The following is a 14,804-nucleotide window of genomic DNA, read 5'->3' on the forward strand; positions in this document are numbered from 1 at the left end:
CCGTTCACAACAAGAACCAGCCATGCGGACGACGGGCAACGCCCAGACTGTCATTCCAAACTGCCGAACTGGGCCAAAACATGCCAAAGACACCTCGGCCTTGCTCCGACTTCACCGCCGGAGGCTCGGGCAGCCCCGACGGCTTCCATCGCGACGGCATCTCCAACGGAGTCGTCCACAGACATTGGCGGCGGACTCCTCTCGATACCCTCAACAAGCCCTTGCATATCTTGTTTAAGCTTATGGGCGGCTAGGCGCGAACCCGTCCCACAACCCTTCAACTCGCCATGATCTCTTCCAACCGTGCCAATCATCTCATTCCCTTCGCGGAAATTGGAGAATTTGGAGAAGTCGACCACCACCATCTGAGTCAAGCACCTCTCGAAGCTGGGGACCGAAGTTGCCAATAATTATCGACTCCGCTCAAGATGCCCCTCTCCGCACTCCTCCACACATCCACCATCGACGCCACCTTCACTTCTGCATGTCTTGAACCCTGTCAGGTACAGACTACCTGTGTTTACACGTATGCCCCGCGACACCTGATCACCGAGAAATGCCGGCCCGATACGCCAACCTCTGTGGAAGCCTCTCAACCCCAAAGGTGAGGGCGACACGGCCTTGCTTAATAGAAACAGGCACGGGAGGTGACACCCCGTAAGACGACAACCCTCGCTGTGATCTTTAGCGAATAGCGAGCCGTCTTTGTCAGTTCTTGTCAGCCACCTTATGATTTTGCCCTTCAGCAAGCGTGTACGCCTTGCCGAAGGAGGCACATCAAGGGCGGCAGCTTCGTTCAGTTGGTAGTTCAGCTGCCTGACAACATGCCACTGGTCCGCCTTGCCACGGCTGCCGGCATCTTGCCCTTCAATAGAAGTTGGCAGTCTTAGCAACGTCACTCGCATGTATCGAAAGTCTTCTGCTTCAAGGAGAAGCGTGAAGTGGCGAGGCATTTGCTTCCCCGACGCCGTGTGACAATAGACCCTGCCGTCTCTCTGCTACCAGGCACGTTAGACAGCAGTCAAACTGGCATATGCAGATGCGTCATGCTCGCCGTATCGAGTGGCGTATGCCAATTAAAGCGGGAGGGGTGCGTATGATTAGACGCCTCACTTCTGAATAGCGATTTGGGTCGGAAATATGGTCAATTATCGTTCAGCACGCTCAGAGCAAGCCTCTTTCACCCTTTCATTTCTCTACGGCAAGGCCGCATTCTCGTCACCTTTCCACACCTTTCTCCCCGCTCATCAGCTTCTCTGCCGTCAAACCCTGCCATCCAATTCCGACTCTCCCGAATCACGCCTGGCGTCACTGACACCCTAAACAAACCCCCGGAAGGTCGATACCTCTCCGTCTTCCGAATCTCACGGGCCTTCTGATTCGTCCCTGGAAAGCTAGAAGAAACAGCGTCGATCGGCCCAGCCGGGCAGCTCAGGGGCGACCCGGCCTTTGCTCTCCCGCCCTTGCATGACGACGTTTTCCTCTTTGGTGAAGCTCCATATACACGTCACCCCGTCTAGACTGGATAGAGCTGACCTTCGAGACGGGCCGAGCAGGCGTTGCGACCCCTCATCACACCCCAGCCTTTCAGCTGGTGGTAGGTTGGACAAGGGCTTCAAGACCGAGCCACTCGAGTTTGGTGGGAGAACAGGTCGGGTCAGCGTGACTTTTGCTTCTGCTTGGAGTCGAAGGAACGTCGAACCCTGATATTCTTCAGCATTTCTACCGAACGCTGCTACCAGGCGTCGTGTTTCCTCGGTGGGAAGACGCATGGAAGATGGCGGGGAGATGAAGTACATCACACGGGTCTTGTTAAAGATCACAAGTGTAAGCACGACGGTTTGAACCAGCTATCATACTTGCCATACACCGTCGATCTATCGGAGCCCGGCTCGACAATGACCACAACCACAAACACTGACACGGACAATTGCTCGTGTCTCTACGAGAACCATCTCCTCCCATTGCCTCTTCATGTTAGACCCTACTTTGATGACGCCGTTCTCTTCCGCATCAGTAAGTCATTACAACATGATCATGTCAGCCACACACGGCGGGCAACGTCCCTCCCGAGAAATGCGACGTTGTGGCCTGAGATGGGCGTGAAGATCACGACACTTTGAGTTCGTTGCAGGAGACGCGGCTTACACCCACCCCATTTCCCCTTGTGTTTCTTGCCCGTCACACCCTCGCGGCGGCGCAGCTTTATCCGGAGGAGGATGATGGTTCAGCTCGTCGTCCGCAGTCTTGCACGTGCTGCTTCCCTCAACCCGTCAACTATCGTGTGTCCAGAGGTCTCGATGATCCGTGTTCTTGAAGGTGAGTTTCGAGCTGCTTTATTGGCCAGTGGCGTATATGGAGATGATTGCGTTCAAAGACGGGGTATTGGAACGGTGTGTCGTCGTAGGATACATACAAGCAAGACCCATAACAGGGAATGTGCTCTCTGTACGTGTGGCTAGTGGGATTGGTGATCATTCTGGGCTCGGTTGAACGCAAATGACTCTGGCGAAGAAAAAGCACTGAGGTCTCGAGGCTATCCCGTCGTGACGCTTTGCAGCGTTGACTTTGCCACCGGACGATGACGAACAGAGTTGGCCATCGACCATCATAGGACACAAACAAGGTAGACTACAGAAACAGTAAGGTCCTCATTCATCATGGGTGAAGCCGCACGCAGGGTCCTGCGATCGTCAAGATGAGTCCATGTCCATCGGGATCGGACAGGGTAGGGTACCGCAAGTCGCTGTCGGGAGGTTCATCCAACGCATCTCCGAGTTGAAACTTTCATCAAACGACCTGGAATCGGCTTTACGAGGAAACAAGCATGTCAATGACCACCACAACTGTGACTGATGTGGCTGGCAGTTGCAAAATCAAAGCATGTACGCAAGTCCGTATTCGAAGAAGAATTATCTTGAAAGAAATGCGACGTCGCATAGGAACTAGATGAGACTAGATCTTGTTAAAATATGCTCTCCACACATCATCTCTCGTCTCCCCATCTGCCCGAATCCATTTCTCCAATATAAACGCCGTACATGCAATCGGGGCCTCCTTCGTATCCGCCGCCCCAGATGAGCTCTCAGGAAAGAGTTGCTCAAAATGTCTCATCGAGGCCCCATTTCCGCTTCTCCTCCTCGCAACCCTCCCCCTTGACATCGCTTCTCCGCGTTTCCCCAGGCCCTGGTATCGGAAATGACATGGTGGGCCGCCGTCATGCCCACCCGTTCCCACCCCATGTTGAGAACGTCGTGGAAATGCAGCTCGAGGAATTGGATCGTTTCTGGCTCCCTCCGTTCTCCGCACTGGGGGTGGCGGCCGATAGTCTGCCTTGGCTGCCGGCGTGGAGAACTCCACAATATTCCGCATGGTTGTCTGGGGGCATCAAGCCCATCGGCGCGGCCATCGTTGCTCTTGCTTGTCCAAGACCGAGCGAGGTCCTCTCGGACGTGCAGGATTCGCCACAGGGTGCCATTGAAGCGAGGCTGTGGTCTGGATATCCGCAGTTTTGACTCTTATCCGACTCTTGAGGCAGATATCATGCCGGTCCTTCTGTTGAAGCAGCTGTTTCGAAAGCCAGAAGTCTTGTTCTCTCAACTTGCTCAGAAGAGACTTCTACCGCTTGCCAACCTCACAAAGCTGTAAGGTACGTTCTGTCCCACCAGCAGCCTCAATGTTTCGACTGTGGTAAAGGCGGCCGTATCGGCGCTGCCGTAGGCAGAAAATCCGGCCTGTTGGGCAATGATACCAGGATCACCGCCTCTTCTCGCACCGGCGGTGTCGGCCAGGTCAAGGAAAACCTTCTTGGAGTTGGAATTTCCCTGAGAATTTGAGCCAAAGACTCGAACGAGCATACCGACGATATTACTCTTCTCCGCCCCAAGAGCCGAAACGACTAGGAACGGAGCCGCACCATCACCCACGGTTTGTGCTCTCTTTAGGCTTTCCAGGCTGTTGAATGGTTCAATCACCGGCCCGTCTCTGGCCAGGGCCGCCGGAGTCCGGAACCCAACAGTGTATATCTTGCCGACTTGGAGGGCCTTGAGAGCGTACATTACTGACGCAGCATCGTCGCCCGAGGAAGCCAGAACGACAGCTGTGCGGCCGAAGTACGCAGAAGGGGCCATGTCTCTTGTCAGCGTACTGATGATGCCTCTCCAACTGGCGTTGTCTAATATTAAGGACGTGCTTGGTGACAGGCTGGAAGCACCCGACGACAGATGTCCAAACGAATCATGGTGTCCGTGGCGTGGGCTTGATGGGATGGAGGCGGGCGCTGATGAGGCCGACGACGAAGATGATGACTTCACGATGATGGTGTCGACGGTCCCAATGAGTCTAGCAGCCTCTGTCACCTCCGGACCCTTGCCACCGCTGAGCGCCCCGAAGAAAGGACTGTACTTCAGCAGACTGCTCCAAGACACGGGAGGGCTGAGGTAGGCGCCACCGAAGTTCTTCTGGTTACACCACGCCTCCATGGCTTGGAAGTTGTTGGGCAAGCGCTCCACGATAGCAAAGTAATGGGGAAGGCCGAGCTCGTTGAAGCACTTTTCGTAAAACGGGGCTTGAGGTGTTGAACTTCGAAAGGCTGGGGTCGTGATGCCGTATATGCTCTTCTTGGGAAGTTGTCCCAACAGAGCCAGAGCCGCATTGATTTCCGACGCACTCATCTGTCCTGGAGCAGCAACGATGGGCAGTAAAGGATGGGTGATAGGAGTGAAGACTCTGTTCAAAGTTCGCGAGAACTGGCCAGTTTCTCCCATGTTAACTCCCGAGAATGGCGGAGAATTTGGGTAGTCTGCTCGCATCTTTGAGCGGAAGTATTCCAACTCGAAGTTTTCGTTGTGGTCGTTGATGATGGCAATCATCTTGATGATGTCGGCATATTTGCTTGATTCCACGTAGACCTGCTCTGCATACGAGGAGGGCCACTTGAAAGTGCCGGAGAAGTCGTGGAACGCAGACATGATGCGACTGCTACCTTTCTGTTCGTATAGCCTCTTTCGGATGGCCTCTGGTAGCCAGAGCTCAACGTCGATGTACTCAACGCCCCATTGGATGGCACGGTACAGATATTCGTAATAAAGATCAGGATTCTCCATCGGGAAACGACCATTCTCTCGCGTACATCTTGTAGTAAAGATGATGGGAAGTTCCGTCCGTTGGCGTAGAAGCATTAGTTGCTCTCCAACATAGCTCAAGCTGGGGATTGCGGAATACGTTCCGTCGCCAAGTGGCTCCTTGAGAAGATCGACACGAATTTCCACTGCGTCCGCGCCAACCGTGAGAATGTCGATGTTGGGGAGTGCTGCACTGACGTCGGGAAACGTTGTCGAGATGAAGTAAGTCCGTGGCTTCGACATCAGAGTCTCGTGATGGGTTATCTGCCCCAGTGTAAAAGAGATAAACCTGGCGAGGTCTCGGCGGAAGAATGGCGCTTCCGTGTACAGAAACTCGTAATCGCACTCGGCCGAGAGAAAAACGTCCGGTGGCATGCCGAGGTTGACACAGTGGGCGTTGATGGCAACGACGAGTTCTGTGTTACGCGATTTGATGTCGTTCTTGGCCAGCTCCGCTGGGAGGCCGACCACAAGCCCTTGGTCAGCAGCGGTGATCTCCTCGAAAGCGGAACGAATTGCGAATGGTTTGCCCAGGACATCGGCGAAGACTGACACGATCTTGTCCTGGCCTGAAGCATACAGGATAACCACGATCCTCGTGTCGCCCCGTTGAGGAGCGGTTCCAAATCTGGTCCCGCTCGCAACGGCCGGGCTTGCGTTTCGGTCGATGTCCATCTCGATGTCGTGGTTTCCAGAGCCGTTCATGCTGCGTGGGCGTGCCGGCGTTGGCCCAACCCCTAGTTGATGTACTGATGCCATGCCTGTCATCGAAGGTCCGTTGATTCCAAGGTGAGAGAACCGAGCAGTTACCCCAGGAATGGTGAACTGGGTTCTACTATTTGCAACGAAACCGCGATAGACCTCTTCCTCCCCTTCTCCTCCTTCAAAGTGATTTGGATAGTTGTACGGAATGTTGGCGGTGAATAGTGTTGCTGAGTATGTCAGGCCAAAGTCCCATGACAAGACGAACTGATACTCCTTGACGGATTATGCCAGCTCGAAGGGCGAATGGAAGTAGACTCGACAGGTCACAGAGGGGATAGACGGCGTGGTATGGCTGACGAGAGAAAGCAGGGCTAACACAGGTCAGGTGATTTGACGGTGTCAGAGATATGCGCCGGGAGCAGAAAGCCGGTGGGGGTCGTCGTGAGGCTGCTGCATAGGTGGTCTCCTCGAGATGGGAGGCGCGGTGTGCGCCGTGAGAGTTTGGATTGATAAGAGTAAGAGAAGTCCCCGGATGACTACTGAGAAGAGACCGACGATAGGGAGACCGTATCAAACGTTCTGCTGGGGTCCAAGTACTTTCTTCCACCAATTCGCGCGGGGCTCTGAGGTGGTTCCGATGCAGGATTGGGATTTCGCGATTTCAAGGGTGGGCAGGGTCGTCAAATTGAAGCACAGGCGGGCTCGGCTGCGTGACAATGACGGGTGGCAGGAATCTCGATTGAAGCTCTGGTGATGGTGCTACGGATCCAATCGCAGGTAGCGCGCGAGTCGGACCGTGGGGGGTTTTTGTGCCAGCGCGACGAGGACGGAAAGGTAGAGCTCAGACAAGCGCGATGGCTACAGAGCGAGAACGTGTTTGTGTGGACGTTGTCGCAATATGAGAGGAGTTGAGATGAACCGGCCGGTGGCACGGGAAGGACAGGCCGCAGACAGGTTTAGCTTGGTGGGAAGGGAAGTATTTCGCCGAGCAGGGAGCTGGCGAGGCGGCGGCGGTGGTGGCTTTCGGGATGGCACAGCGTCGTGAGGTCAATGTATTCGTACCTCGCTCCGTCTTGCTTTCCCCGGTTCGTTTGTATGGGGTTTTGGGAGTGCTTCGTAGTAGGCAGTATGGGCCGGACCAGAACCTGGAGATAGATCCCTGACCCGACAGGGCAATATGGAGGAACGATAATGCTGGGATGACGGGCGTAGCGATCGAGTAGGCGATGGCGTGTGGTTTCAACGGCAAAGCCGGCCGGTACGAAGACGATTCTCAACGAACAAAACTGGCGTTCGTCGTTGGTGGAGGAGACGGAAAGACTGATGGAAGTTGGGGACGAAGAATTGTTCCACCACAGACGCTGCGTTCCACCGGATTGCTTGACAAGAGCCAGAAGGGGGTAGAGGGGCAAGCCGAAGAGCTTGGCATGGGGCAAGGTCTGGGACGGAGCTTTCAGACGCGGGTGAGGTTGCTGCAATGCTGCTCCTGTACTGCATGTCTCCGGAGCCTTGCCAGGGGTATTGAGCTCTTTGGTCCCAAGAACAGCTACAGCTGTCTGCTGGCTGTCTGAGCTGCTGGATGCTTATCAGAATGGTCGTGCCGGTGTTCCTGGATGCCGGTAAGATACATCGAGTATTGAAGGTTACGGTTGATGAAGTACCTTTTTAGGCGGGAGATTTAATTGCTGTCCAGAACACGGTCTAACGATAATCTTCCCCAGACGGAATGAGTGTCTCGTTTTCTTGGCTGCTGATTCGGAAACGCTTTCCTTTCCAAGCTGCAACTCTTCGTGATGGATGTTCGTACGGGGTCCTCCGCTTTACCTCGATATCAAAAGATCCGTGGACAGACAAGACAGCGAGGAAAAAGGAACAAGAAGAATACAGATGTCGACGGTCTATCCGTACACGTACCTTAGACTTGGACAGCACAAGTTGTAAGGTAGATGCGGACCCGACTGATAGTGACTTCTCAAGCGTTACGCATGCCAAATGGTGGGGTAAATGGGGAAAGCACCGGGGAATGGCGTCCCTTGTGGCCCCTTACTGCGGATTTTACTGCAGCTGGCTGGGATGTTTCCCTCGAGTCCCTTGGAGAAATGGGGAGACTCGGGGGGTCGTGGACGATCGTGGTCGCCGCAAAGATTTACCGCATTTTCCCTATTTCCGGGATTTGGGAGACCGAGATTATCCGCCAATGGCAGCTTCCGATACTCACGTCGTTCGGGTCGACTTGGCACCGTTAGCGTCCCGCTGGGGAGGGAAACTCCTGTGCAAGGTCAAGGATGCTGACCAGACGTGCAGACTTGGTTCCATCACCCTCAACTTCCTCGAAACACCTCTGTGCCTCTCTTCCAGCCGTTGTCAGCTCAGTCCAGCCTAGCCCAGCCCAGCCCAGCTGTTGTTCTCCCTTCTCGAATCACACTCTCGCCTTACCAGCCAACTGATCAACCAACTTAACCCGTCCTGGCCTTGCCAAGCATCTCTGATGCCAATGGCGCGGACTCGACAGTTCACATAGCTGGAGGGCAACGACGACTCCTTTGTACACCTCAGCTGTCTCATATTCAATATGGAAACTCATATACGGCAGACAACAGACACTCAATCATCCACGATGTATGGTTACAGCCGACCGCAGCAGAGATCTTCCGGCGCCCGTGTCGCTGGCTGCGTGATTGCAAATGCTACCTTATCTCTTAGCCTGAAGTGCGAATACTTACACAATGATCCGGCCAAATCTACCCCGATCATGGCCTGGTTACATGCGGACGCTGTTACCTAACTCCTCATCCAACATGCTCCACATGGATCACCTCGTGAAACAAATGTTCATTCACGAGGATCGCGTCGGATACTCGCCGAGTCTTCTTTTCATCCATCATGTTCAGTCTGACCGGACATCGCTCCATCTGGGGACCGAATGTGGAAACATCATCGGCAAATATTTGATTGGGCCCCGCCGCCGCGCCGGGAATGCGACAACCTCGGGATCGCCCTGCCGTTGGCACGCCCTCAACCCCTTCACCACCGTCGTGCGGGTAGCCGTTTTCTGGAAGCCCGCGAGCCTGCAGACGGCTAAAGACGGACGCTGATCGACGTCCTTGCCTCAGACGTACAGAGTCTGCTTTAAACGAGGTCAACTATCCTTACGGAGTATTCGTACACCACCTGGAAACGGTCCAGTCTACACACTTCGCTCTCAAACCTCCTTCTTCTGTCATCTCTTCTGTGAGGACTGCCACCGGCATAGCCGCTGCTGCAGCTGCCAGTGTGCGCTCGGAGAAAAAACCCTACAGCTCAAGCTTATCTGCCCATCCAACAATCACACGTTGGCCTGTCTGGCGCTGGCATCGACTCCGAGAGGTCCAAGATGGATGGAGGTGGAGCTCGCCGCAGCCAAACTCCGGGGCCTCGAATCCCCCTTCATTCGCAACGTTTCCCTCAAATTGATACAGTTTCGAACATCATATCATGGCGGTGGGCATGCAATATACTCTCTCACAGGCAATTCGTGGAGATTGCTCAATCGACGTCCGCATCGCGCTAACGTGAGACGACGGTCCCGGCCGTCGCCTTATCCCAACGACTAACACGAAGCCGAAGTCTTGGGTCCAATATTCAGAGTTTCGAAATCCCAACCTCGCGGTCCTTGGCTCAACGAAGAAATCTTCTTCCAATCTATCGGAAGCTTATCACGACCTGAGAATCATAAACAGCAATTGGTGCGGAATCATCTCCTGCCGGAATCTCAAAGTCAGCCCTCTCCGTTGGTGGAGAAACGCAGATACGGCTCAAGGGTGGAGTGGTCGCTCGAGTTTCACCGCTTCATATGTACGCCAAGATTCCAAAGTACAAAACATAAAAAGGGAAGCAGGTCAGTTCATCCGGCCGTTCTCGACTCACCAACCGACATGCACCAGCGCCAAGGACGAAACGGCCCGGATAGGCGGAATGCGCAACCCCAGGAAGATACGGAATTTCTCATCGACTCGTCAAACCGCAAGCGAAGGAGGGCGACGCCAACATATCGACACGCGATGAGAGAATTTCTTGTGCAGAGGACGAAACCGAAGCCGCATGACAAAGATGACCAGACGTCGGAAGTTGAACTCGAGGCACTAAACAAACGCCATCTCTTGGAAACGTGGACCGACATACAATGAAACGGTTTACTCCTGAGCCCAGATACCGACCAAGTTGCCCTCGCAATCGATGAACCGACAGAAGAAACCCATCCCACCACCAATCGCGGTCTTCGGCCTGTATGAAGCAACGTCAGACACGGCTTTCCCAGGCAACTCTTTGGGTGTAGATGAGGACAACAACGAGTCTGTCACTCACACATGGACCTTCCCGCCCAACTTCTCGGCCTTCTCAACCGTCTCTTCGATGCTTGCCACGCAGAATGTCGGCAGTACTGACACTCGCTCCGGTTTCGACCCGTCGTAGTTGATAATCTGGTTGCTCTTCTCCATTAGGAGGAACGCACCGTTGAGGCCCCCCTTATTGAAGAAGTGCACCGACTTTACCCACGGCGTCGGCGACGGCATGGAGGCCTCGCCGCACTTCCATCCCAGCACCGCCGTGTAGAACTTGGCGGCGCGCCCCGCGTCCGTGACAGGGAGCTCTAGAAAGCACATCTCGCCGAACGGCTTGGGGGGCGGGACCGTGAGATCGCCGTCTACGATGTTTGAAGACATGTTGGACAATGTCGTTTGAATGTGAATGATACGGTCTTGTGTGATGAAATTCTGAAATGTTGCTCAATTGCTCCCGAGAGCGTGAGTGCGCTCTCGTCTCGTAATAAGTCGCCATCCCAGCGCCACCACAAGTCGGTGACTAGAACACTCAAGATTTCAGCCGCAAGCCTCGACCGAACTTTGGCGTCCCAGAAGCCGTTGAAGTCTCAGCTGCCCAAGCCATGATACAGCCACCCAGCCACACACCTGACAGCTCCTAACAAGCGTGCGTGCATCTCGTCTTGTAAAAGCCAATTGCCCTTGTCTCCGACAAGCAAGAAAAAAACCAGCCTTTGGGACAGCATGACTCCAGCTAGAGAACGGATGTTGCCGCAAGAAAGAGACGCGAGGACGAGGAAGCCCTCCAGCCGGGGCTACAATTCTCGGACACCAGTACATACAAGTCAACGGCGATCTTGGGCGACGGCAAAGGAGTTACTTGTTGGTCGATAATGGGTACCATGAGCCAGGTGAATTAGTCTACGACGAGCCGCCGCCCCCATGAAAACGATAAAACAGCCCGTTGGCAGGATTCTTCTGCAGGCCGGAAGCCTTCGCGGCATCGAATACATCCCCTTCGTACCATCACTCATGATTCTAATTAGACCTGTCATTTTCATCCAAGAAAATTATGTTTTATCATCTATGGTAGACGACTATGAATATGCGTGAGAAGATAAGTATACAGTTAGGACGATAACATGCCCCGGAATCTATGTACACGTCATCGAAGTGACATGGGTGTGTGGATGATGCCGCCATGCAAACCATCCAATGCGATATGTACCACCAAGGCCATTTTCCAATACCCAAGGTTAGACAAAGCCTCCGCGGGCCCGTCAGTCAGCCTTCTTCACGCTTCCCCAACGCCCTCATTCTCCATCAACGCCGCCCTCGCCTCCGCCTCATCGTCGGCCTCCACCTCCCTGACCGGACTCGTCCACCCCGAACACGCCTGGATCAAGATCGTGACGACAGCCAACGCCGCACCGGCCTGCCACGTCCCCCTCGACGCGCCAGCGTACCTCTCCACCGCGATAGCCTGCTCCACGGGCTTCAGCCCACCGTTGAACACCAGGGCCGGGCTGCCGATCAACCTCGTGATCAACGTCTCCCTCTCCGGACTCAAGCTTCCGCCGTCGAGCCTAGCAAAGCTCTCGGCCAGACCCGAGCGCAGGAGGCGGTAGAAGATGCCGCCGCCGATGGCCGTGCCGAAGCTGCCGCCGAAGCCGCGGAACGTGCCGAGCAGGCTGGTCGAGATGAAGTGCTCGGCGGGGTCGCTCAGGTGCAGCAGGTGTGCGAGGGTGTAGTTGAGTGTGGCGCCGGTGGCGAGGCCGTTGAGGACGACGGCGGCGACGAAGAGCCAGAGCGGGGTGCCGACGGTGCCGGCGAGTGACAGGCCGAACATGGTGGCGGCGAAGCACGAGAGGGCGACGATGGAGGGCAGCCAGAAGGCGCCGCTGCGGCGGACGTGCAGCCAGCCGACGATGAGGCCGCCGGAGCCGAAGCCGATGTTGGTCGGGATAAGGATGGAGCCGGCGACGGCGGGGGCGGCGCCGCGGACGGCGAGGACGAAGATTGGCGTGTAGTAGAGGAGGGTCCAGCGGATGGACATGAAGAAGAGCTGGGCGACGCAGGAGAGGAGGACGGGGCGGGAGGAGAGGATCGTGACGGGGATGATGGGGTCCGTGGCGATTTTGAACTCGATTGTGAGGAAAATTGCGAGGCCCAGGGCCGAGAGGAGGAGGGGCAGGTATTGGATGTCTCCTGAAAGGCCGTAGAGGAACAGAGAGATTGTTAGGACCTAAGGAGTCAGCAGGCGTTCAGACATGGCATTAAAGGGGTGCGGAGGAGCTACCAGCATGAAGGCGCCCGCGTAGTCGATGCGGGCGAGTTTCTGTGTCACCGATTTGCCCTGCGTTTTCGTTTCCTGCTCCGGGTTGAGGGACTTGGGGATACTCAGAAAAGCGCCGATGCCGGCGAGAATGGCGATGGGCGTCTGGGCTGCGAAGAGAGCTCTCTGAACTAAAGTCAGTCTATCATTCAGCGAGCATTTCATGAGAAACCACGAACCCATCCGATGACTGGCAACAAAGCCCCATACACGACGGCCCCAAACGACAAGCCGATCGTGAACCCGGCGTTCACGAGCCCGACGAAGATGCCTCGCCTCTTCTTCCCAACCAGCTCGAGAACCAAGATGACGGACAAGGTCATGATCCCGGCGCCACCGGTCCCGGTCACGATTCTGCCAAAGATGAGGACCCAGAACGAGTGCGCCATGGCGGTCACGATGCCGCCGACGGCGAAGAACCCGCCGAGCGGCAGGACCAGGTTCCGGGGCGGGAAGATGGTCGCCAGACGGCCGATCAGGGGCGCCAGGGAGGCCATGCTGATGAGATACGAGCTCGTGAACCACATGGCGCCCTCGTAGGCGTGCAGCTCCTCGGCGATGACGGATTGGGTCATGGTCATTCCCGACGTGTTGGACGCTGGCAGCAGTTAGTGACATTGCGCGCAGTCTCCGGTGATGATGTAGAGATGGACGACCGACCTTGGAGGAAGATGAGCATCCAGACGCTGAGCATGAGAACGGCGGCGCGAGCCGTGCCGATGGACTGTTTAGGAGCGTCGTCATCCTCATCCTCATCGCCATCATCCGAGTCCCGGCCTCGGCGACTCCCGGCCGGGGATCCATTTCGGAGCGTTCGCGAGCTCGTCTCGGAATTCAGCAACGTTGTCGTCTCCGTGGCGATGACGTCTTCAGAGGATGCATCGGCATCGCCCTCTGCGTTCTGCCTCCTCCGAACAGGTGTTTCATCCGCCATTTTGGAGCATTCGGCCAAAATGCCCTTATCTCGGATTTTGCGAATGGAAGCTCGGAAATAGTGTTCCCATTCAGAAGAAGCTTCGGCGGGGTAGCTTTCTTCTCCTCACGACAGGTCGAAGCTGCTCAGAAAAAGAAGGAAACGAAGATGTCTATCAAAACTTAGACTAGTCGCACGTCACATGAGTTGCCTGAAGCCGCCATGTGTCTCGTAGGATGAGGTGCCGTTAGACTAGTGTCACATGGGTTGGGGATCGTTTATCTCGATGGTTGGTAATCAATCGGGCTTCTTAATTAGTAGCTAACACGAAGTAAAAGCTGCGTCAGTTGAGCGCAATTTGTGGAACGCCAGCCCCGCTTCATGCGAACAAGCTGGGAAACCGACCATGACCAATCATGCTCTTCTCGTGCTTCAACAAACCAACCTCCTCGACGTTCTCTCCATCAAATATGTGCTCGCGTGTCGGCAATTCCGTCTACTCTGTAACTTGCTTCAGACCGTCCACTTCGGCCCATCATCTGCCAAAATACTCTCTCGTGTTTTGTGAGGGGACAAGAAATCGAGGGCCCTGTTAACCTTTTCAGCCCGTGGGATTTTGAATGTCCGATCTTGTTCGTCGACCAAGTCCTTCAGAGCTTGATGAGTGAGTGCGTCCATAAGTCCGGCGGTGGCTACATTTGTTGGAATGTATATAGGCCAAGGTCTCCCTCCGTAGTGGTGTTCTTTGAAGACGCGGAAGCAGCATGATGATTTTGTGTCCTTGAAAATGCAGTTCGCGCAGACACCTCCAAACTCCCCGGGAAGCGAGACGCAACCAAGGTATGGCGCCATCATGGGCTCGTTTTTGTCGTTTCTTTCTTCCTTCCATTGTTTGTTACAATTGTTGCAAGGCTGTGTGTTTTGGTCTCCAAATCCCTGGATGATAAGACTTCTCAGGCTGTCATTTATCACCAGCGCCCATTTACCAAAGTTTCCAGCGTATTGGCGGGCGATGAAGACGCGTCGTGTGAAGTTCCCGTCCTATGAGTATTTCTGGATCAGAGAGAAAAGGAAATCGTCGTAGGTATTCCACAGGCGTTTTGTCACGTTTTGGAGAGTGTCTCCTTCACCGACAGAACTTCGAAACTTGACCTCGACGAAGGAGTCTTGGCGAGGATGCTGGAGCAGCCAGTAGGAGAAAGCAGCAGAAATCTATGAAGCTGTCAGCGACATCAGTCTATCAGTCAGGTATAAGCATACCATGCACTGCTCCCCGCAGAGGATAACCCAGCCATTCTAGTGCTCCGGTCTGCTGTCCAGTAGCCATAGCTTTGGAGCAGGGTCCGGCGTCGGATAACTGCGTACTTTGTCGCAAGTGTATCTCGCGTGCCGCCGCGCGATATTCCGGAAAGTCTTCCCCCCTGAGG

At 55.1% G+C, this 14,804-nt stretch overlaps 3 protein-coding genes across 3 annotated transcripts; all 3 read right to left on the minus strand.

Moving 5' to 3' along the window:
- Nucleotides 1-3,605: 3,605 nt before the first annotated feature.
- Nucleotides 3,606-5,828, minus strand: CkaCkLH20_00173 (pentafunctional arom; the record flags this gene model as incomplete). The annotated part of the gene is made up of 1 exon (XM_038882893.1): nt 3,606-5,828. The coding sequence occupies one exon, from the start codon at nt 5,826-5,828 to the stop codon at nt 3,606-3,608; it is 2,223 nt and encodes a 740-aa protein (XP_038751598.1).
- A 4,172-nt stretch (nt 5,829-10,000) lies between these two features.
- On the minus strand, nt 10,001-10,531 carry CkaCkLH20_00174 (uncharacterized protein; the record flags this gene model as incomplete). The annotated part of the gene is made up of 2 exons (XM_038882894.1): nt 10,001-10,091; nt 10,173-10,531. 2 exons carry the CDS (start codon nt 10,529-10,531, stop codon nt 10,001-10,003), a joined length of 450 nt encoding a protein of 149 aa, XP_038751599.1.
- An 892-nt stretch (nt 10,532-11,423) lies between these two features.
- CkaCkLH20_00175 (major facilitator superfamily transporter) lies at nt 11,424-13,398 on the minus strand (the record flags this gene model as incomplete). The annotated part of the gene is made up of 4 exons (XM_038882895.1): nt 11,424-12,374; nt 12,429-12,590; nt 12,644-13,062; nt 13,125-13,398. The coding sequence occupies 4 exons, from the start codon at nt 13,396-13,398 to the stop codon at nt 11,424-11,426; spliced, it is 1,806 nt and encodes a 601-aa protein (XP_038751600.1).
- Between the last annotated feature and the right edge of the window lie 1,406 nt (nt 13,399-14,804).

The sequence above is a fragment of the Colletotrichum karsti genome, assembly GCF_011947395.1.
Source record: "Colletotrichum karsti strain CkLH20 chromosome Unknown Scaffold1, whole genome shotgun sequence".
NCBI lineage: Eukaryota > Fungi > Ascomycota > Sordariomycetes > Glomerellales > Glomerellaceae > Colletotrichum > Colletotrichum karsti.